This window comes from Nyctereutes procyonoides, unplaced genomic scaffold (assembly GCF_905146905.1).
Source record: "Nyctereutes procyonoides isolate TBG_1078 unplaced genomic scaffold, NYPRO_anot_genome, whole genome shotgun sequence".
In the NCBI taxonomy this organism is placed as follows: Eukaryota; Metazoa; Chordata; class Mammalia; order Carnivora; family Canidae; genus Nyctereutes; species Nyctereutes procyonoides.
The window spans coordinates 21292907-21318168 of record NW_026575040.1 but is presented as its reverse complement, the minus strand read 5'-3'; the positions used below and the strand labels follow the sequence as shown (position 1 = coordinate 21318168).

Here is a 25262-nt window from a genome sequence, read left to right as displayed (position 1 = left end):
GTACTTGCATATGCATAGGAAATTTTGAGAAAGGTATAAAGAAGCTTATTAGCAGTTGCCTTTGTTGAAGGGAGCTGAAAGATCAAGGAAGAGGAATATCTTTCTCATTGTATAGCCTTCCACTTGACTTAAAAAAAACAGATGCCATGTTTTACTTTAATATTAAAATATGTACACATTAATTAGCAAATGTCAGCAAATTTTTTAAGCTTCAGAAATCTTCTTAGTACAGCTTATTAAAGTTGAAGCTTAAGTAAATTAAATAAATAGGGTTAAATAAAATTCAATGACCTTTTAATAAAGAACCGCCTTCTAGAAGTTCTGCTTTGGCAGCATTCAAAGCCTGTGTAATGAAAATTGTCCCATCTTCACAGCCACATATTAGTTTGTCAAGACTTGGAACATACTCTGATGAAGTGACTCCCACTGTTCCAGCTCCAGAGACATGGTCAATAATACTTTGTGACATGGTATGATGCTTATCAAAATTATCTTGAAGGGTCCAGGTGGCAGTTATTGGTATTTCTAAAAGGAAAACACACCCAAAAGAGAAAATTTGGTTTATAAATTCATCATAGATAAGGAAACCGTTATCAAGGCACAGTCCATTGGGGTACCTAGAGGCTCTTTTGCCATCCTGACAGTAGCTATCAGCAGAAAAGTTCTCCTGCCATCTATTGTCTTTATTCCAAATGCTATTTCATTGGTATTGCCTTCAAGGAGCCTCAGAAGAATAAGCATATACTAGTGCATTCATTTTAGACTTAGGTCAACTGAAAAGAACTGAGAAACTCTTTTAGAGATGTAAGGTGGTGGCCCAATCCCATGAGTTCTCTATTTGTCTCAGCAATGTTAAGAAGGAAAATTGGGGGATGCCCGGGTGGCTCAGTGGTTGAGCATCTGCCTTTGGCTCAGGGCATGATCGCGGACTCCTGGGATTGAGTCCCACATTGGGCTCCCCCCAGGAAACCTATTTCTCCTTCTGCCTGTGTCTCTGCCTCTCTCTCTGTGTCTCTCATGAATAAATAAATAAAATTTAATTTTTTTTTGTTAAAGCAAAGAAGGAAAAGCAAAGAAGGAAAATTGGACGTCTTTTAGTTATGTGAAAAAAAATGGAAGAAATGTATCCTTTAAATATCAAGGGTATGAATATCTCAAAATCATACTAGGCCCCAGGGCAATTATCTATGAATATCAAGAACATTGGTTATCATTTTACATAGCTTGCCACCCAACTTTTTGAACTGGGCCTCAAGTAGGCTCAGGAAAGGGTGAGAAGCTTGGATTCAAGAGCAAAGAGGGCAAGTCAAAGCCAACCTACCTCTCCCAGAAAGAGATCCCTGGTCTTCTTGCAGTACACATACCACAGTGACTATGCAAACCTAGAGCCCAAACCTTAGACAAGCATCAAGCACTGTTGTAGATGTCTATGGTTCTAATTATAATGAAGGTTAGTTAGATGTTTACTTAATTCTGCTGGCAGTGGAACATACTTGAGAAATCCTAGGGTCACCATTATGTGGCTCCAACAGGGACACGGTAAATATTTTAACTTAAAATTGAACTTGAAAGAAACTTTCCCATACACTGTAACATGTTCTAAATCTATTTTTTGACCCATGTCTTATTAACATAGGACTATTATGAACCATTTTGAAAACATTTGGGACAAAGACATTGAAAGTTATACAAGTGAATTTATTAAATAGTGGAAACTTGCACTTAGAAATTCAAGTATTGCTATGTCCCAGTCAATGATTCACAGAAATGACTTAATGACTTGAGAAAAAGGGGAAAAAAGAGAAAGACAGTCTTCCTCAATTTGGAATACATGATCTCAGAAGTTTGAAGGTTCTCCACAATAATGTTTACTTTAATGATTTCAGTTTAATATTCTAAAAAAACTAAAATAAGCAAATGCTAAATGTTTTAGCGGCCAAGTTTGTATCTGTGCCTGTGGTTCCAAGCAGCTGTAATAATACCAATAAAGAAATTTATTGAAAAGTTACAGGATACAGGTGCAACAAATTAAAAAACATGAGTCTGGTGTATCAGCCTATCCTACATTTATATGGCAAGCATTTGTTTCATTTCAATAAAACACCATTCCTGTTACATTGATGTTAATTTGAATTATATTGGTTGTATTATTGTACAGGATCTATAAACATCATGTTTGGGGAGCCTGAGTGGCTCAGTTGGTTAGGCATCCAACTCTTGATTTGCTTAGTCAGTTAAGTGTCCGACTCTTGATTTCGGCTCAGGTCATTGTCTCAGAGTCATAAGATCAAATGCTACATCAGGCTCAGCATTGGGTGTGGAACCTGTTTGGCATTCTCTCTCTCTTTCTCCCCCAGCTCCTTCCCATTCTCTCTCTCCCAAAACAAAAATAAAAACATAAACAAAACATGTTTAGTATCTATCTGCCTGCATGTTGGCATATAATGCATAGTGGTAAACAAGAAAATTTGTCTTATCTGTAGCCTCACGTGACTCAAATGAGAAAAACACTGACTAATTATAAACTCGGCTTTCAGAAGACATGTGATTAAAAATAGATTAGAAATTGTCTTACCTCTAGGAGAACCATCAAACTTGGATACAGGAACATCAGGGATATGCCACAAAGTAATTCTTCCTGAAACTTCTCCAGAGAAAAGTACCTTATAAAAAGGCTCTTTCCGTTCATTCATGTAGCCCATAACAAAGGAAAGGCTCTGGTCCAAAACAAAAAGTTAGCTTTTATGTAGGAAAAATATCTAAGTATTAAATGACAACCACTGCTTTAAAATAGAGGAACAAGACTTCATAGATGAAACTATTTCCATTTGTTTCCTGCTCTTTCAAAAATTCTAAGTAACTTAAGTGAAATAATCTCTTACTCAAGACAAAAGGTTTCATAAAATAGAAGCAAAGATATCAGCTATACTTCAGAGAGTTAATAAGAATATTTAACATGTATGTATAACTCATACTGTTAGGGGCTTTCTATCCATTCAGCTAAATAATCCTCACAATAATTCTGTGAAGTTGGTACTCTCATTGTCTCCAGTTTATAGATGAATAAACTGAGAGCGAGGATGATTTAACCAAAGTGATATAGACAGCAATGTGCTTTGGAGTCCAATAATTCTGACTCAGGAGTCCATGTCTTCATGACTATGCTCTACTGCCCACTAAAGAGGCCCCTTGAGTTCCAATTGTCAATTAAAATAGCAACAACTAATATTCATTTGATAATTTTGAGTTATTAATATTCTTTCTACTTTCCGTTGACTATTTTTCAGATTTAATGTATTTTATTTTATTTTATTTTATTTATTTTATTTTATTTTATTTTATTATTTTGTGTGTGTGTGTGTGTTTTTTTTGTATTTGATTTTAACTATTCCAAGGGGTCACAAATAAAACTGAGTCCGTAACATACAAACAAATAAGTAAACAAAGAAACAAACAAATATATATTATATTAATATAGATAAATATATAGTTATAGTTTATATTAATATATATCATATATCTTGCTGAGGCAGAGTATGAATATAGGGCACCAGAGTTCTGAAAGATATGCTTTTACTAATGAATGAGTCTAGAATCTCTCTAGTACCTCATTGCAGTGTAGATGTTCTTTGGGCAGACTTGCATACTGAAATTCTGCACCAGGGATCAAAATGATTAAGTGATTATAAAAACAAAAACAGACACTTTTTTTGATGTGCAAATAAGAGGCACCCTGGAAAGAAAGCCAACCGCTGGGGCCATAATTAAAGAAATCTAAGAAAGTGATAGTTCCTACTCAGAATATAAGCTTGAAAGGTCAGGACTTTAATGTATTATTGGAAAAATTCTATAATATATCTGTAGAAATATTAAAGGCCAAAACACTGCTATATTTAATCCTTACAGCAAAACTACGAAGTAAGCATTGTTATTATTTTTATTGTGGAGATAAGAAAACTAAGACAGGAAGAGAAAAAGAAAGGAATCCAAGACTATGCAAGCAAGATGTGTAATCCTCTATCAGCTCCCAAAATGAGAGTGTTGCAGAAGAGAAAACTTTCTATGAAGTCAGTTCTCTGAATAAATCTTTTTGTTTATTTGTTTTTAAGATTCAAAAGAGACTTGGGAGTCTTACACTTCTCAAGCCCTCACTTTTGTAGATTTTACAAATAGCTTTGATAAAATTTGGGTAAACTGGCATCTCAAACTCTCTTGACCTTGAGGAAATTTAGCATGGACTAGTCCAATTCCCCTGATTTTGATATGGGAACAAAGCTCCAGAGAGTCTGGGCAGTTATTCAAGCTGGTGGCAGACAGCGTGCCTCTGCCCTCCCAGCTTTGGACACTGTCCCTGCAGCTCCCACTCCCTGTGCTGCTGTCAATCCCCCTGCCCTCAACTTCCCACCACCATTCCTCACTTGCTCACACCCACTCCTTGTCACCTCTACCCTCATCCTTCCCAGTGGTTCCCTCTCCAGTTCTGCTCTTCACCTGAAAACCTCCTCAGAGCTCCTTACCATATGAATTCTGATTTTACATCACAGTACTCAACACACATCATGAGAAGCACCCATCCTCCAAGAAGTAATATCTCCAAGAGGTAATAAAATAGTCTTTAAGAGTGAATTCTCTTGGATTAACTGCCGGATTCAAATCCTGGTTTAGCACATAGTAACTCTATTAAAAGAGCCAATTACTTGATTTGGACAATTTACTTAACCTCTCTGTGTCTCATTTTCCCTAACTGTGAAAGAAGGCCAATAAAAGCACCTACTATATGGGATTGCTGTCAGGATTAATGAGTTGATAAAGGTGAGGTGCTTAGAATGATGCCTTGCATTTAGTATGTACTCTGTGAATGTTAACCATTCTTATTATCTGCTTTTCAGGACAACTGGGAAACTTGCTCCAAAGTCCCATTGCCAGACGCTGGCCAAAATGCCTAGGTTCAAATCCTAGGAATTAATCTCTGAACATCAATTTCAATTCAAAGTGAGGCCAATATAAATGAAGGGATGTGTATGTTTGACTCAGAAAAAAAGTTACATACCATCATCATCACTGTTATTACCCTTAGTTCACGCACCCAAATTCCTTGTCTACAATCCTCAGGTTATTTCTATCTCCGCTACTCCCACCTCGGCACTGCAGGGTTACTCCATAGTTAAGACCCTGATACCCTAGTACCTCATCTCAACAACCAGGACTCTTGACCAGTCCTCAGTGATCACTAATTGTGATTTGAAGCTAGGGAGACTCATAAGCTACTGAAAGGAAGGGGGAGGCTCATCTTGCTACTACAATTCCATCTGCAGATATGTTCCTAGCATCACAAATGGTATCTCTGGGAATATGTTACTGTCAAAAATTGAGATTTAATTCCATAGTGTCATTCCAAAAGAAGAGTCTAGTTAATACTACATATTTATAGAACCCCCTTTTTAAACTCATTGTACCTATGAAACTCATCTCTCCACCCCACCAAAATGTTACCTTCTAACTGCAGCAGACTCTAAGAAGTCTTATATTTGGTGAATACTGGTAATGTTTTGAATAAGGAGAATCATGTCAGACTTAAATTTTGTAGCTAGACAAAAAACAAGCAAGGGCATAAGGATGAGCAGACCAGCTTCTTTAAGATTCTGATTATTCTAGTCATATTTCACTGGCTTCCAAATACTTCCCACTTTTAAGAGAAAGAAGTAACTGTGGTTGTCTAAACAAGAATTGTGGATAGATTATGCATAAATCTATGTCTTTACATTTTGAGGATCAAAATAAGATGGTTTTCCCTAAGATTAGTATTTTTTTAAAAAGATTTTATTTATTTATTCAGGAGAGACACAGAGAAAGATGCAGAGACATAGGCAGAGGAACTCACTGCGAGGAGCCCAATGCAGAACTCGATCTGGAAATCCCAGGATCATGCCCTGAGCTGAAAGCAGATGCTCAACCACTGAGCCACCCAGGAGTCCCAAGATTAGTATTTTTTAAGTTAATTTGTAATGATGTGCTTTTTCCACATAGTTTTATATAGCATTGATATTTTTGGTCGACTGGAAGCTCTTAAAGGACACTACTTATATTTTAGCTTTTAGGGAAAACTGCTTTTATAAGAAATGTGTTCTGGAGCTTAAAGAAAGAATGGGCAAGCAGGTCCTTTAAAAAATAACTAAAAATGATTTTCTGAGTAAGCCACAACACTGCTTTTATGACCAACAGCAAAACAAGACTTGATTGCCACCCACAAATTATTTTAGAAATAGTGTCTGATGCCACAATTTTAAAGTTTACATAGGCCCTGGTGGCACTTAGAGTTCTAATTTTTGGCTGGAAGCTTCTTAATCAAGTTTTTGCAATAAAACCTTGCAGATAGGTGAAAGGGACAATCACAGAACTATAGAATCTTCAACAGCTCTGCTACCTAATTAAGCAAACCATCATTCTGTAAAAATAGCATGCTACCTTGGTTGACACATCAGTATTCCAAAGCTTCTCCATTAAAATGATAACCAAGTCCATAGGTTAGTAGCAACAACAACAACAACAAAAACCCCACTTTGGTTAGCACTACTAAAATAAAATAGTTTTTCATGTTCAGGCTTCATAGAATATCAAAGATATAATTCAGTCAAGAATTATATCAACTCTGCCAGGAATCACAATTATATTTGTCTCAGCAAGGAAATTTTTTAGAATAGCTAAATAGAAGCAAAAATGATAATACTGAGTTTTAAAAAGCGGATATAAACTATTTGATAAAGTTTAAAAATCAGAGTAGACACATCAAAATGATAATGACTTTGTATTGAACTATTTATCCAAAGGGTCAGTGAAAAAAATGTGTGTGTGTGTGAAGAGAGAGAGAGGATAAACATGGCAAATATTGACTACTGGTGAATTTAGGTAGAGGGTAGATGAGTGATAATTGTACTATTCTTGAAACTTTTTAAATATTTGAAAATTTCCTGATTAAAATAAGTAGATACATAAAAATACCCCTTGTGAATATTTATGGTGGCAAAATTAAGAATTTAAGTTCCTCCTTTTTTAACTTTGATAATTTTTCTATAATCAATATATATTGTTAATCAGCCTTTAAGAAAATATATTTTTCAAAGGCAAAGTTTTCTTTTCTCTTCAGTACCCATTAACAATTAGATTTGATTTTCTTGTTGATAACTTGATGTGATTCTTCAATCTTTTCAAGTCTGACTCTGTTACAGACAAAGCAACACTTATCTAAGACGTGGAGTGAAACAGTTTTGAGGCAGTCACTCTGTCCTTGCATTACCTTATTTTCCTGCACAGAAGTAGAGCACAGTAAATGAGGATAAATGGTCTCTTTAAGCACTCTTCCATCAGCAGGGTATATGCTTTTTGAAAGCCCACTGCATGGCGAAAAATAAAAAGCAGAGTTAGAACTTTGGTATTCTTTATTCGTTTTTTTTCCTCCTCCCACTTTCAAAAGCCGGATGGTACCATTCAAGTTTCTAAACTCTAGTTAGAAATTGTTGAGTTAATAATTACAAGTGACTTTTTGAAAACCCAGCACCAGCTGTACAAGTTATACATGGTTAATCTCATTCCTTCATCCCCTGCTGTTTTATACAAAGGCTGAAGCCTACCAAGCCCAGAGTAAATCTTCTAGTGCCAAAGTTGTTTTGTTCTGGTTTTTGATCATGGGCAGCATGCAGGGATTTTTCCATAATAAACCTCCCAAGTTCATTTTCTACCTGAATGTTTTGTATGCCGCTCTCATCTGAGCCCACCTGTTCAGCAGCTGATAGATGTAACTGTGACCATCTTCGGTCCAGATGATGATTCTGTGAGCAGCAAGCACCTCTCCACCAGCAAAAAACTGCCCACTTCTACTAACTTCAGTCCGGAGAAGGGAAAAGTCACAATAATCATAAATCTAAAATACAAAATTAATGGCCCACATTAACAAAAGCTTCTAATCTAATCTGCCAATGAGATGAAAGATAAATTATGCTTATCAAGACCATTTAGATGGCAGTGTTAATGCAACAATATATTAAATATTAATAACAAGACCCACTGTACTTGGTACCAAGATGACATTTTACTGGTACTTATTTTTTCACATTTATATTAAGGTAAGTATCAGTGAATAAGCTCTGTACCATTCAAGAATGGTATCATCAAATGATATAATAACTTAGTTTTTCTTTCTTATTAGAGATACCAGTAAGTATATTCACAAGAAAGGAATTTCCTTAAAAATTAATGTAGTGAAAAAGTCTAAAATGTAGTGAAAAAAAGTCTAAAAATAAATCAATGTATGTAGATAAAAGTATTAGTTTTCAATTCTAAAGAGTAGGCATCAAATTTTAAAAATAATCTAAAGATAAATGCTCATTATCATAATAGTTTGGTTTAATAAAATTAGGATATATTTTAGATACATAATCTCCTGAGAAACAAAACAGCTGAGTGCAGGGAGAGGAAAATTGATAAAAGTGGGTCATAAAAGACAAATCATTCCATGTTCTGATAATATTACAGAATTTATATCATATTTAAATCACATTCCATAATTATTGCATTGAGCAAGAAAAAATTACATTTGTATATTGCTAGTCTTTATTTTGTTTTATAATACCTTCCAACATTTAGAAAATACCACCAATAAAAGTCGCTCTGTGTATGTGCAAAATCGTATTGTCCGGCAGTTCACGGAGTCGAGAAATTTGGATTCCTTTTCATAGACATCTTGCTTTTCCTTCAAAAGGAATGAGTACATTTTAATACTAGTACTAGGTAATTTATGCATGACTGTATGAGAAGACTTGGTCCATTGTACACTGAAGCAGATCACACCACTTGGTGGATCACGTAAAATACCCCAATTTCCTTTGGAGTTTACTGAACTAAGAAGTTACTTTGTAAAGGAAACCATGAACAGGATTCCTCATATAATCATTCAACAAACATTCTATGGGAATGTTTGGATGTGTTGGATGCTGAGAATGTAAAGATATGAATAAGTGTCTAATTTTCAGACATGGCAGAAAGATAAAATAAAAAAACTGAAGTATTTAAAAGAAAACCCTTCAGTACTTTACTTGCTAAAATAGAAAAATGAATACAATGCTTTGAAAAAAACAAAAGTAGCCAACATAGTACACCTAGAATACTATATTTGCAATAAGTTTCTGATAATGCTGGTGTTTGTTTCTTGGCCTCATCATGTCAACACAATTCCTAGGCTTCCCCAACTAAGAAATTCCAAAGGAGAGCTCAGAGCATGGGGCAGTTGAAACAATTATATCATCAGCATACTATGACTGTTCTCTCATCCACTTCCTCAACTTGTGGCATGACGCAGGGAGCAGGTAAATAAATTGGACTCCCAGCACATGTGACCCCCAGCTGTTCACAGTCCTCTCCCTGCCACAATTCTCTGCCACACTCAGAAGAAAGAGGTCTTTCTCCCTGCTGTAGGGGTCAGAAAGATATTCTTCTATGCCAGATTTCTTTCTTTCTTTAAAGATGTAAGTAATGTATGTGCATGTGTGTATGTGTGTGTGTATAGATAAAAACATTTGTAAATGTCCTGTGAACAGGTTGAAAGATGTAATCTAAAAACATTTGTAAATGTCCTGTGAACAGGTTGAAAGATGTAATCTACCCAAACCCACCCCTTGGTGGAATGATGGGGGAAGTACATGGAGGTATGATTTATACACTTTTACATTATTTGAACTATTTTTTTTCAGATTTTATTTATTTATTTGAGAGAGAGAGTGAGAGCATAAGCGGAGGGGGGGGAGGCACAAAGGGAGAGGGAGAGAGAGAAGCAGACTCCCCGCTGAGTGCAGAGCCCTTACAGAGGGCTCAATCTAAGGACCCTGAGATCATGACCTGAGCTGAAGGCCGATGCTTAACCAACTGAGCCTCAACATTATTTGAACTCTTAACAATGAGTGGATAACATCCTTATAATTTAAAAAAATTCAATAAATAATGCTTGACATTAGAGAATAAAAGAGTTTCATAAGCCAACCTGAATGCTGTTGATAGATGAAGAGAGATCCCATACTTTGAGTTCGCCAGCTACCGATACCACCAAGAGAGAATCTTCTGTAAAAGCAATAAAGGTCACATATAAGTTGACTCCTGTTAGAACTATTGCTGTAAAGATCATAGTACAGTCATTTAAGGATTATACAGGGTTACACAGGTGGAAAATATTCAGCCTCAGTTTTTTTTTTTCCTCATAAAACATAAACATTTTAGATCATGTTTTAAATTTAAAATTTCAAAGTGAACTCCATTTAATACAAGGGCACCACTAAGAGCAGAACCACATTGAAAATCATTATGTTGTCAATATTAAATCTCCCAATTCGGAAACAAGTAAGGAGCCAGCTTTCTCTTATTACAGAATCTGAATTCTCTTCACTACTATATCCAGAAGATACAGCAAAGTAAAAGTTCCAAAAGTCTTGCCAATCCACAACAAATGCCTGCTTGTCACTCCTGAAATGTACCAATGAGCTGGGTCGTGGAAATAGTCTCCTCTTTTCATTTCATCTTGACCTCTTGCTGACTTTCTAATGATTTGCACTACTGGCATGGGTGTTCTCAGTTTTTTGATCTGGCTTAGAGAACCATCCCCACCAACAGGTAAACATAAAGATGTATTCTGAACTCTTGCCTGTTTAACAAATAGTTCAAAAGTACTATTTTTATATGCACTCTCTTAGTGTTATACAATACCCAACTATTACCTTGAATTCTCATGGAGTGAACAATGCACATGCAGTTGATCCAATCAGGGGACTGAGATGATAAAAAAGTGTGAATAACAGCCAAACTTTTGGCATCAATGATAAGAACATCTTGATATTCTCCACAACACAAAAGCCAGCCTTCCCCTGTCATCCGGAATGAGCAGTGGTAATACTATGAACATGGAATTCAAAGCAAAAAGTTAATTATCACCAGCAATAACATAATTTGGGTTATGGTGAAGACCCCTCTGGATTTTAGTTTTAGCATCTATTCAGTTAAGGTATTTAGTTGCTACTGAATAGCAAGTAAAATTTCTTTTAGTTCAATTATTCCATACTTCCGAAGCACTGATTTAGGAATTTAGTCTCATTTGTAATTCCCATATTTCTGGAGGAAGGGGGATCTTTTAGCTAGAAAGAATCTTATTCTAAATCATGGAAAGCTCACAATTGTTTTATTTCTAGAATGCTATGTAGAATTAAACAACAATAACAAATCAGGTTCCTTTTTTCCTAGCAACATTACTGCACATTGAGAAGAAATAAAATTTGAAGAATGTGTGCAGAATACTTGTGCCAAAGAAGTTTTGAGAACAGCTTTATTAAAGATTGAGTAATATATAGCATCCTTGACAAATTCTCTCACTTGTGCATGTTTTGGTCCCAGAAATGAGTTTGCGAATATTGCAGTGCAAGTCATCAATGCTGAAAACAAAAAGTAAAATATAAAAAACACTGTGAGTACCATTGGTATAATCCAACTGCCTTGCCTGCATGCTTGGAGTCCATGTACCAAAAGTCAAAATCTGTTTTAAATATTGGGAAATGTTTATTAAGGTATGGCTATACCTTTGGTTATCTTCTCATAAATAAGAAATTCAGAAATTAAGAATCTATTCACCTGGAGATGCCTGGGAGGCTCTGTGGTTTAGCGCCTACCTTTGGCCCAGGACGTGATCCTGGAGTCCCAGGATCAAGTCCATTTCAGGCTCCCTGCATGGAGCCTGCTTCTTCCTCTGCCTGTGTCTCTCATAAATAAATAAATAAATAAAATCTTTGAAAAAAATTTAAAAATTAGAAAATTTAAAAAAAAATAATCTCTCCACTCAAAAAAGGTTAAAATTGAAGACAAAAAACCCCTTTTTTTGCTTTATAAAATAGTATGTTATTAAAACTGAATCTTTCCATATGTGTCTGTGTGTGTGCAGTGAGCATAACCAAGAAAAAATGAAAAATTGCCATTCATATTTATCTATGTTTTAAAAGATGCAGAAATAAACAATCAAAAAAAAAAGTTTGAATAGTAACTTTTGGGAAAGAAAAATGCCAAAATAACAGATAGTAACTAACACTTTCTGCTCCAGGGACAAAATAAAAACCAAAGAAAAGAATATCCTCCAAAGACATTTCTTTAAATGTGTGCTTAGGAAACACTCTAAAGGAGTTACAGAATTCAGAAATGTTTAAATGTAAGTGAATGTACTTACACAGATTGCAGTGTGCCTGTAAGCAAGTGTGGCCTTCTCCACGCACTGTCCGTTGGTGACATTCCAAACACACATCTCCCTAGCAGAGATAATTTTGGATTATTCTCTGTCATTTCTACTCAATTGGCTGAAATAATTTTTGTGTCACCAAGTTTTTCTTTAGTACTGCACTTAAATGTGACCTGATCGTTTATGTGGCTTTTTGTTACAGATTACTGAGCAAGAAAATGTTGTGGTCATTAGCAGCGATGACATACTGTATCTGTGTCTTTTTGTTTGGGTAATTACACCCTGCTGCCAGCCTACAAACCTTACGTTATCGCCAACCTGACCTAAAACAAATTGTGTGGATACAGCTATCATAGTCTGTTAGAGTGACAGTACTACAATCTTTCCATGGAAACGGCATCCTCTTGAAAGTGGTTTATTTCACTGAACTTAAACTACATATTCTGAAAAGCATAATGTATCAAGGGCTGCATCTTCTGGAGCTGAGGTATCATTTTTATGAAAATAAACAGTGCCACCAAGAGGCTACATTTGGATTATCGTTGATAAGGTTTATTCCTTCACTTATCTTGAAATGCTGAAATCAGACGTTTAGAAAATTGTCATTGTTTAGGAAACTCTGACTTGCTTTCCTATATGTCACAAGGATGTACATAATATTATGAAATATGGTCATAAAATGCATCATCCAGCAGGTGGCAACTTAAATCTATATGATTTCACTTCACAAAAACCAGAATGGCTGATTCAGAAGTGTTTGGTAATATCCTTCAGTTTTGACACTTTTAACACATAAGCAAAACTTTACATGAAAGAATAAATGAAAGCTTTATTGGCTTTAAGGGAGAAACTGATATTAAGAAGCAAAAGATATGAATTAATAATAGTAAATGCTAGATGCATTTGTGTTTGTCTGAGTTTTTTGTTTTTCTGACCAAACACTGGAAATCAATCTTTAAGTCAGTAGTTTTCAACCTGGGGCGATTTTGCCCCCCAAAGGACATTTGACAATGATAAGAGGTATTTTTGGTTGTCACAACTAGGAACACACTACTGGCATCTAGTGGGGAAACACCAGGAATGCTGCTAAATATCCTACAGTGCACAGGATGGTCCCTCAAACAAAGAATTCTGCAGCGCTCCAAAATCTCATTAGTACTGAGATTGAGAAAACATGTTCTAGATATAGAAATAAAATATTCATGAATCTTTTTTCTGTTTATATCCTACCTTATTCCAAAAAGTATCTGAGGAAATATGAAAACTCATGCAACTCAATAAAACAAGGTGAAAGTGGTGTGGTGTGTGTGTGTGTGTGTGTGTGTGTGTGTGTGTGTGTATGAAAAATAAGACTGGGAAAGAGGTAAAAATTGAAATGATATATATCAAAGTAAAAAAAAGTATCAAAGGTAAAAAAAAATAGAACCTTCAGTTGCTATTAATATGAAATTTCAGCCTCAAAGGAATTGGGAGTTTATTAGCATGGTTCTCAACTCTGTGCATCACCTGTGCATATTTCAAAAATTGTCCATAGAGATTCTAATTCTGTGGCTCTGTGTTGGGGTCCCGGCATATTGGTTTTGCAAAGCTCCTAGTTAGTCTGTTTCTGGATAAGTCTATGGCTAAACCAGTGTTTCTAAACTGGCTATACATGGGAATTATCAGGGAACTTTTTTAAAATACTGATGTCTGGGACCCAACCCAGACATCAAGCCATACTAATTAAATCACATTTTCCAAGGTTGCAGCCTGAGCATCAGTTAAAGCTCTCTTGGTGATACTGTTTCTAAACTCTCTTGGATTCTAATGCTTTCCCTGTTTGTTCTCTTATCATCTTATTTTCTATCTTAAAGTTAAAAAAAAAAAAAAAGAAATACAGAAGTACCACAAAGCAAAAATTGACTCTTTGCCTATTAATTCTTTTTAAGAAAAGAAAGCAAATGTGTTGTGTATCAAAAATGGCATTGACATTTTAGCTGGAACTGTAAAAGTTACCTACTTAAAGGGAACATAGGGAAATATACTATTAAAATTTATATTCTTCTTTTCCTTTTCAAATGCTGTTCCCAACATTTCTACAGACATTAAATCACCATTAATTATAAAAAAAAGTTTAACAATTTCCAAGAATTTTAAATTTCTGTTTATTTTAATGAATAGTAGAAGAAAATATGTAGAATTAAATTGTTACATTCCCACTAAATTCCTTGAGAAAAGCCTTTTTTTCTTATTCAATCCTGAACTCCCCCCAGCAACTCAATAAAAAAATTCATCCAGTGGATAAATAGATCAGTCACCATCTGTCCACTTTTCTACTTTCAGAAATACATTATTTTCTCATGGCCCTATTCCTAGTATTATATTTGTTTGCTTATAAAACTGTTATGATTTCCATTTTAACACATCATCTAGAGGGAGAGGAGATAAGCATGGTTTGCCACCTTGAATTCCAAGTCCCTTCAATTTTTCAAACTCTCTTTTCTCTTTTCTTCCATTATACTTTTGGGATTTCATTGGTCTTGTCAGGCTCCATTCTTCTGCTTTAAATGCTGATTTTCCTTAGACTTTTGTCTTAGGCTTTCTTACATTCTCACATTTCACTCCCTCTGCATGAATTATGTATTCCCGTCACTTCAGGTACCATTTATATGACCTTGGAACCCGAGACCTGTTCACTCAGTTCTAGACTTTCATGTGCAACTAGCTATTAGATATTTCTTTATCTGAGTTGTGATACTTCACACTCCTCATATTCACAATGGAGCACAACATCCATCCTTCTTAGTTTCCTATCTTAAGTGACTGGTATCATCACCAATGAATTTCCCAAGTCATTCTTGACATCACACTTTCTCTCACTGCTCCCAGTGTAAGATACTTGCTATGTCAGATATATTCTCTGAACAAACAGCTCCAGCATTGTCCAGGAATGTGTTAAAAATGCAAGTTCTTGAACCTCAGCCTGGATCTACTGAGTAGGTCCTCTGGGGGTAGAGCCCAGAAATCTTTATTTAAACAAGCTCTGTAGGTGGTCCTGACATAAGCTCAGGTTGGAGAAGCACTGTTAGAGAAAACTCTAAATCTGGGTGTCTGCCTAACTTTCTAGTCTCATCTCTTGCTGGTGATTGAAAGTTTTATTAATAAGTAATAACCCTCTTTATCAATGCCAAGGCTTTTTTTTGCCTTATGGTTTGATTAACTATGTGTATTTATTAATATAAAATATTATACAGTTATATCAACATTATTTTGGTCAGTATTCATCTGATAAATTTTCTTCTGTCCATTTACTTTTAACCTTTCTACATCCTTATGCTGTTTTTGTCTTTTAAATTGTATAACAAAAAAATAAATTGTGTAACAATCTTTGTGATTTAACTAGATGTCTCAGTCCTTTTACATAATTGAGATTATAGTTTTAGTTAGATTTATCTCAACGACCTTACTTTATGCTTTCTATTTGCCTTGTTTATTTTTGTCTCCTTTGGATTAAATAACATTATTTTTCTTTTCCAAGTTGAAAGCTCCGTATTCCATTTCTATTATTTTTATTTATTCTATCTGTTCTTTTAGCAGCTACCCTGGAAATATCAATGTGTACATGTAGCTTATGGTCTAAAATTCTAAAATTAACCAATAGCTTTACCCATCCCAGAACACCAGAACATGTAGATTCTGGTCACTACCCTATCCTATGCAATTGTTGACTAGGATTGTGTGTATATGTATGGGGGTGGGGCTTGGGAAATATATAAATATTGTTGTCTTATAGGCTGTATTTATTTATATTTTTTAAAAATTTGCTGGTTTTGTTCAATATTCCTTCTTCTATCTCAGTTCTTCCTTCTGAAAGCATTGCTCTTCTTACTAAACAATATCATTTAGAATTCTTTTGCTTATAGAGGATCTGTTGGTAGTGAACATTCTTAGTATTTTATCATTTAGAATTCTTTTGCTTATAGAGGATCTGTTGGTGGTGAATGTCATTATTTCGACCTCATTTTTAGGAAGATATTTTTGTTAGACATGCAGTTCTAAGTTGACAGATATTTTCTCTCAACTTTTTGAAGATATTTCACTGCTGTCTAGTTTTCATATTACTGGTGAGAAGTCAGCTTAATTACATTCTGTTATAAATAACCTGCTTTTTCCCACTAACCACTTTCAGGATCTTCTTTTTCTGTGGTATTCTATTGCTTCAATATCAGGTCCCCAGGTATTTATTCCCTTTCATTCATCCTGGAATTTACTAGGATTCATAAACCTTATGACTTATGCCTGCTGATGAACTAATACTTTGGGAAAAAAATGAAAAACTGAGTCAAAGCAACTTTGGGTCCCCTCTGGTCATTTTGGAAACAGAAATGCTAAGTCTATAGTCAATTCCCGAGTCTTCTCAAAGCTAAAAATTATTGTTTGGGGCATAATGGACCAAACCTAGTAAGTTTAATAACTTCCAGTAGATTAGGATTTGCTAAGTATGCAGTAGCTGAAATGTAGATACTGCCTAAAAAGTATCTTACAGATGCAGGCCAAGTTTTGCATCTTGAAGGAACAGAAACCTAGAAAATTCAAATCATCTTGAATAAGGAACACCAAAACAGACCCTTGGCTCCTTAATAATCATATTTGCAGGGTTATACAGCTGAATTAATCTATCACCAAGAAAATGTCCATTAACCTTAGTTTCTTTTTAGGAGCTAGACCACTGTGGGCAAAAACCTCAAGCTGGAACTCGGTTACTTTCCAGAGCTATTTCTCATTTAACAATTAATTTTTCTCAACTCTCCAAGTAGTCTCAGAAAAAAAAAGTACCATCTCTCAAATTCTCCAGACTGGCAATAAATATCTCAGCTTGTGTAGCAAGCGTTTGTGATAGATATAGCATATGAAAGCTACTAGCAATTGTTAAGAAAAGAATGTACCACGGCATTTCACTCTAGCCTCATCCAAAGTTCAATCTCTCTAAGTTTAACAATGATGGCTTTGCTGTAAGCTATGAGAATAAGTACGTCTTTGATATCTGTTTCACTAGCATTTTGTTAAACTATTCAGTTTTTCCAAGTTGAACACTCATTATTCTTTTAGTTCTCAGAATTCAGAGCCATGTACTTTCTCCACAGATTAAGAACAAAAACAAAACAAAACAAAAAAACAAAAAAAGGAAGGGGTTCTCTTGTTTCAACGAGTAATCCAATCCCTGATTCATAAATGTATAATGAATCGATTCCGCATTCCTGATTCTACTTGGCAAATTACTCATCAGCAAAGTCCAGCTCATAATAGTCCTTTCATTGGCAAGGCTTTTCTTACAGCTTAGTCTTATTTCATTGGAATAAATCTTGCCTCCATGAAACTGCACCCAGATCACTGCCCATGTTCCTTTCTCTTCTCTCCCCCCACCATATCATGTACCATTGAACCTTCTCTGTTTCTCCTATATATGTTATCAGACAAGTATATAACACGAAGATTATAACTATTGAGTTTTACAAAATGATGAAGGTTTGGATAGGTTTGCTTAAGAGCTCAAAGTGAGTTACTACATGAAAAAAGACAAGCATCCAGACTTTTCCATTTTCAGCTCTACAACAGGTGGCATTTGCCAGTATCCTTTACATAGTGAGGTTGCCACAAGGCCCAATACAAAAGTTGGGATGTTTATTTTGGTCTTCATCCAGCAAGAAAGGAGTTAAACTGGAAGACACAAAATTGATCACATTCTTTGGGATCATCATACAAATTAATCTACCATTTAAGATCTAAATTTTCCTGTATGTAAAATGAACATGAAAATCACTAAGATTTCCTTCAGCCCCAGAATTCTTTACCCCATCATTGGTTTTAGAAAGGGAGAGGCAACAGAGATGGTCACAAAGTTGCACACATCTTACCTACCCGTTTTCAGCAGCGCTAACGACATAGGGCTGTTTTGAGAAATCCCTCGCTTTTGCCAAACATGTTACTGAAGCCGAATGACCAAATAGAAGTTCTTTAGCTGAAATCTGAAAATGATGATGATAAGCTTTTAAACAGCTATAAACTTATAAAGAATATAAACATGACACTATATAAGTATTCATTATTCTGATTAGAGAATCCTACTATGTTTTTGCTCTACCTAGGTTTCAGGAAAACTAATCTATGCCATATCAAAATTCACAGAACAATAAACATCTAGATACAGGAGTTGTGTTGTACACATTTTTAAAAAATTTTTTGTTTTATATCTGTATCCATCATGAAACATAAATAATCACCAGACCTGTTTTACAACATCTACGTTTTGAATACAAATAAGTCAGTGTTGATGTTTATTATGCACAAAATGTGCCTCAAATGATAGTAGCATATTAATGAACACATTTCAGAATTCAGAAATGAGTTTACAAAATAATACAAAAAGATTACCCTTTTGTAACCACTATAACCTTATTATAACCTTACTTGGCTTCCTGCCTCAGAATAGCAAAAATTAATTTTCTACATCAAAAATAAAATTTTACCTAAGCTATTATTGAAAATGCCAATGTCTTCCTAAATACATGAATTTGAAAATACAGCACTGAGGGCTAATTCTTCCATTATCTATGTGTTAAAAACGTCTATTGCTCTTTATTTGATAAAACAAGATTATGAAAATCAAACTACAAAACAAAAGACAATAAGAATCCTCTCACATAGAGAAGAGGTTGTCGATAGGGACTAAGAATTTAATTTAAATAAGTAAACAAATTTTAAGTAATAAAATTTGTCTTAAGGGTGATAAAAATCTATTCCTAAATGAATTAATATTCTTTTTTTCATGTTTTCTCTTCTCTTTTTTTTACATTTTTAAAATTTAAATTCAATTTGCCAAAATATAGTATAACACCCAGTGCTCATCCCATCTAGTGCCCTCCTCAGTGTCTGTCACTCAGTTACCCCATCCCCCCACCCACTTCCCCTTCCCCAGTCCTTTGTTTCCTAGAATTAGGAGTGTCTCATGGTTTGTCTCGCTTTCTAATTTTTCCCACTCAATTCCCCTCCTTTCCTCTATAATCCCTTTCACTATTTCTTATATTCCACATATGACTGAAATCATATGATGATTGTCCTTCTCTGATTGATTTATTTCACTCAGCATAATACCCTCCAGTTCCATCCATGTTGAAGCAAATGATGGGTAGTCGTCTCTTCTGGTGGCTGAATAATATTCCAGTGTGTGAGTGTGTGTGTGTGTGTGTGTGTGTGTGTGTGTGTGTGTATACCACATAATCTTTATCCATTCATCTGTCAAAGGACATCATGGCTCCTTCCAGTTAGGCTATTGTGAACATTGCTGCTATGAACACTGGGGTGCAGGTGTCCTGGTGTTTCACTACATGCATATCTCTGGGGTAAATATCCAGTAGTGTAATTGCTGGGTGGTAGGGTAGCTCTATTTTTAACTCTTTGAGGAACCTCCACACTGTTTTCCAGAATGGGTGTACCTGTTTGCATTCCCACCAATAGTGCAAGAGGGTTCCCCCTTTTCCACATCCTCTCCACCATTTGTTGTTTCCTGTCTTGTTAATTTTCACCATTCTCACTGGTGTGAGGTGGTATTTATTGTGGTTTTGATTTGTATTTCCCTGATGACAAGTGATGTGGAGCATTTCTCATGTGCTTGTTGGCCATGTGCGGGTCTTCTTTCAAGAAATTTCTGTTCATGTCTTCTGCCCATTTCATGACTGGATTGTTTGTTTCTTGGGTGTTGAGTTTGATAAATTCTTTATAGATCTTGGATACTAGCTCTTTATCTGATATGTCATTTGAAAATATCTTCTCCCATTTGGTAGGTGATCTTTTAGTTTTGTTGACTGTTTCTTTTGCTGTGCAGAAGTTTTTATCTTGATTAAGTCCCAATAGTTCATTTTTGCTCTTGTTTCCCTTGCCTTCATAAATGTATCTTGCAAGAAGTTACTGTAGCCAAGTTCGAAAAGGTTGTTGCCTGTGTTCTCCCCTAGGATTTTGATAGATTCTTGTCTTACATTTAGATCTTGCAACCATTTTGAGTTTATCTTTCTGTATGGTGTAAGAGAATGGTCTAGTTTCATTCTTCTGCACGTGGCTGTCCAATTTTTCCCAGCACCATTTATTGAAGAGACTGTCCTTTGTCCAGTGGATATTCTTTCCTGCGTTGTCGAGTATTAGTTGACCATAGATTTGAGTGCCCATTTCTGGGTTCTCTATTCTGTTCCATTGATCTATGTGTCTGTTTTTGTGCCCGTACCATACTGTCTTGATGATCACAGCTTTGTAATACAGCTTGAAATCTGGCATTGTGATGCCCCCAGCATTAGTTTTCTTTTTCAATATTCCTCTGGCTATTCGGGGTCTTTTCTTATTCCATACAAATCTTAAGATTATTTGCACCATCTCTGTGAAGAAAGTCTATGGTATTTTGATACGGATTACACTGAACATGTAAATTGCCCTGGGTAGCATAGGCATTTTCAAATATTTATTCTTCCAATCCATGAGCATGGAATGTTTTTCCATGTTTTTGTATGTTCCTCAATTTTTTTCAGAAGTGTTCTGGAGTTTTTGGGTATAGATCCTTTACCTCTTTGGTTAGGTTTATTCCTAGGTATCTCATGCTTTTGGGTGCAATGGTAAATGGGATTGATTCCTTAATTTCTCTTTCTTCAGTTTCATTGTTAGTGTATAGAAATGCCACTGATTTCTGTGCATTGATTTTGTATCCTGTCACATTGCTGAATTGCTGTATGAGTTCTAGCAATCTTGGGGTGGATTCTTTTGGGTTTTCTATGTATAGTAGCATGTCATCTGTGAAGAGGGAGAGTTTGATGAATGGGTCAACCAGGAAATTAGAGAAGAATTAAAAAGATTCATGGAAACTAATGAAAATGAAAATACAACCATTCAAAATCTTTGGGATACACCAAAAGTGGTCATAAGAGGGAAATACATCACAATACAAGCCTTCCTCAAAAAATTAGAAAAAACTCAAAAACACCTAACTTCACACGTAAAGGAACTGGAGAAAAACAGCAAATAAAGCCTACACCAAGCTGAAGAAGAGAGATAATAAAGATTAGAGCAGAACTCAATGAAATAGAGACCAGAAGAACTGTAGAACAGATCAACAAAACCAGGAGCTGATCCTTTGAAAGAATTACTAAGATAGATAAACACTTAGCCAGCCTTATTAAAAAGAAAAAAGACTCAACATAATAAAATCATGAATGAAGGAGGAGAGATCACAACTGATACCAAGAATATAAAAAATGATTTTAAAAACGTATTATGAGCAGCTATATGCCAACAAATTAGGCAATGTAAAAGAAATGGACACATTTCTGGAAACCAACAAATTGCCAAAACTGGAACAGGAAGAAATAGAAAACCCAAATAGGCCAATAACCAGCAAGGAAATTGAAGCAGTCATCAAAAACCTCCCAAGACACAAAAGTCCAGGGCCAGATGGCTTCCCAGGGGAATTCTATCAAACGTTTAAAGAAGAAACAATGGGGATCCCTGGGTGGCACAGCGGTTTGGCGCCTGCCTTTGGCCCAGGGCGCGATCCTGGAGACCCGGGATAGAATCCCACGTCGGGCTCCTGGTGCATGGAGCCTGCTTCTTCCTCTGCCTGTGTCTCTGCCTCTCTCTCTCTCTCACTGTGTGCCTATCATAAATAAATAAAAAATTTAAAAAAAAAGAAGAAACAATGCCTATTCTACTAAAGCTGTTCCAAAGGAGAGAAAGGGAGAGAATACTTCCAAACTCGTTTTATGAGGCCAGCATTACCTTGATTCCAAACCAGACAAAGACCCCACTGAAAAGGAAAATTACAGACCAATATCCCTGACGAACACACATGTAAAAATTCTCACCAAGATACTAGCCAATAGGATCCAACAGTACATTAAGAGGATTATTCACCACAAGCAAGTGGGATTTATCCCCAGGATGCAAGGTTGGTTCAACCCTCCTAAAACAATCAATGTGATAGATCACATCAATAAGAGAAAAAACAAAAACCATATGATCCTCTCAATAGATACAGAGAAAGTGTTTGACAAAATACAGCATCCATTCCTGACTAAAACTCTTCAGAGACTAGGGATAGAGGGAACATTCCTCAATACCTTAAAAGCCAATTATGAAAAGCCCACAGTGAATATAATTCTCAATGGGGGAAAAACTGAGAGCCTTGCCCCTAAGATCAGTAACATGACAGAGATGTCTACTCTCACTACTGTTATTCAACACAGTACTAGAAGTCCTAGGCTCAGCAATCAGATAACAAAAAGAAATAAAAGGCATTCAAATTGGCAATGAATTAATATTCTTACACTTTTTCTGAACTATGCAAATATATCCATAGATGGTAACCAAATCATATTAATGAGTGATAAGTTCTTTCAAAACACAAGTATTCTCTGCCTTCACTTTATTTCTATCACAATCAGAAATACTTCTCTAAAGATCTGTTGTCAGACTAAATTTCCAGTGCTACTAAGCATTTTCATGGTTGGTTAGAATCATTTACAACCCAAGTTCTTATTTTACCTTTTTCCTGGGAAATCCAGATAGTTCCATCTCAGAAAACAACATACTATCTTTTCCCATCATTACATTTTTTTTTTCCATCATTACATTTTGGAACACATACCCCTACAAATATTAACACCTTACCATATATTACAAGCCAAATTAGGAATTAGGGAAAATCAAGATTCTTCTCCTGGAGAAAATATACCGTAGACAAAATAGCATAATGGAACTCCATTGCTTTACATATGGAGTCCTCATTCTACTACTAAATCCCCACATGTAATTAAATAGACGGTGACAATTCATCATAATCTCTTTATTTTATCATATTCTGGAAGTGCTGTATGAAATATAAACAACAAAAAAATCCACAATGACATCCAAGAGACCTTTACTTCTATTCATTGGCTCTACTTCTATTGACACATTACTGACCTCCACCTTCCTCTACCCCAGGAGCTTCCAATAGCACAAATGGGAACACACAATTTTTTTTAAAGATTTATTTATTTATTCATTCATGATAGATATATATATAGAGAGAGAGGCAGAGACACAGGAGGAGAGAGAAGCAGGCTCCATGCCGGGAGCCTGACATGGGACTCGATCCCAGGACTCCAGGATCACGCCCTGGGCCAAAGGCAGGCACTAAACCACTGAGTCACCCAGGGATCCCTGGAACACACAATTTGATGTGCATCCACCATATCCAGGCACTGGTGCAACTATAAACAGGGTTTGATACCCATTTCACTGATGAAGAAATCAGGCTCCAAGAATATGCCATTTGCTAGATTTGGTAAATATCTGAGTTATAATTTGACCAAGCTCTCCATTCTTTTTCTGTACACAATATTGCTATTTTTGCTATTCTTCACTTTGTCACTGCCTTCTGAGTATTAAATAGGAAGAAAAATAGAATATAGCAATACTAAGGGGGGCAGGGGGGTGTTCAACTCAGCTTTCTCTATGCTTAAAAGCATTATAAATACCAGCAATCAATACCAGGAAACACAGGTGAAGTAGTTCCTAGCATGAAAATTGGAGATGGTCTTCACTGGTAAACTGCATGAAGAGGTCTCTGGGAGTTGGACTCTGAATCTGGAAGCAGCATCACAATCTGGGCAGCTGATGAGAAGCCCAGGAGAGGGAGGCACATATTCTCTACTCCCCTGTAACCTTCAGGCCTACTACCTATGACAGGGGAAAACTGAGATGTGTTCCCAATCCCCTAATAAATACTTGTATACTCCAGAGATACTCAGAGCTTAAATCACCTCTTTTCCTTTCCTATTCCTGTTCTCTAATCACTGCTATTCCTGATACAAATACATGATACCACCACACCACCAGTCCCACCCATTTATTTAAACCCCAAATCTGTAAGGTATCCTTGACTGTTCCTGCCCCTTTACCCACACTCCAATCAGTTGCTCAGTTCTGACCATTCTTTTTTCTTAATATCTTTCCATTTTTCATCTCCTTTTCATCCCATCACTGATTTGGTTCATACTCAAAAATTTTGACTAAATTAATGTGGAATCTCCCACCATAGTCACTGCTCCTTACCTCTTCTCCCCCTCCCTTCAGTATGCCCTTCACATTAATACCAAATGACAGTTTCAATCACAAATATAATAATATAGTATTATATAATCTCCTTGCATAAATCATCTAGAAATCCCTCAATATTGCCACTGCTTTTAATTAGCATGGCATTAGCTCTTGCTAGCTAATTTTTTTAAATATAAATTCCTCAGCACTCAAAGTACTCAGAGTACCTTTTATTATCACATAAGTACACTACATTAGCCTATGTCCTTTCTCTACTACATTGTAGTCCCTTGGACAGTCAGCACCAAGTCTTCTCATTTGTGTTTGAACCCAGGTACCTAGTATACTGTCTAACTTATACCATGTAGTCAACACATGCATGTTGAATAAATACTGAATAAATCCCAGGAACACGGGTAAAAAGATGAAGATGCTAGGATTCCAAATTTCTTAAGCTTATTGCAACCTACATATTACAAGACAACTACTCCAACTGGAAAACACTATACCTGAAACATTAAAAAGAGTAGCAAGGCCATTTAAGCCATTTAGAAGTGTGAGTTTAAATTCTGAGATAATAAATGTGAGGGCCACTCTTCAAAGCTCAGTGGTTGCAATAATACCAGTTCCTTCTTTCAGGAATGTTCATAAACATTGAGCTGAGGTGGTCTGCTATGCAGTTCTTGGCAGTCCTGTAGTGTAACTCTTCTGTGATGGGAGATGTTAATTAATTACACTATAAAATAGAATTACAATTAATTGTTAATTTAGGTTTTAAAGTGACAAACTTTAAGGGCTAAAAATAGTCTTTGATCTTTAAAAGGCTTCTTAATGAGGGCAGTATACTTTAAGTACATCATTAGTTTAAATGTTCAAATTGGGTCCAGAGGCTGCTAGGACTAAGCAAATA

The 25262-nt window shown here is 35.7% G+C and overlaps 1 protein-coding gene across 1 annotated transcript in view; it reads right to left on the bottom strand.

The window, feature by feature from the left end:
- WDR72 (WD repeat domain 72) overlaps positions 1-25262 on the bottom strand; it is a 220854-nt gene that overhangs the window by 168532 nt on the left and 27060 nt on the right. Inside the window, exons 3-11 of the mRNA XM_055319623.1 lie at positions 18155-18261; positions 12248-12326; positions 10758-10932; positions 10031-10107; positions 8627-8746; positions 7773-7918; positions 7295-7391; positions 2576-2717; positions 292-525 (exon numbers count right to left, since the gene is read on the bottom strand). Coding sequence (XP_055175598.1) covers positions 292-525; positions 2576-2717; positions 7295-7391; positions 7773-7918; positions 8627-8746; positions 10031-10107; positions 10758-10932; positions 12248-12326; positions 18155-18261 — 1177 coding nt within the window. The remainder of the gene's footprint in view (positions 1-291; positions 526-2575; positions 2718-7294; positions 7392-7772; positions 7919-8626; positions 8747-10030; positions 10108-10757; positions 10933-12247; positions 12327-18154; positions 18262-25262) is intronic.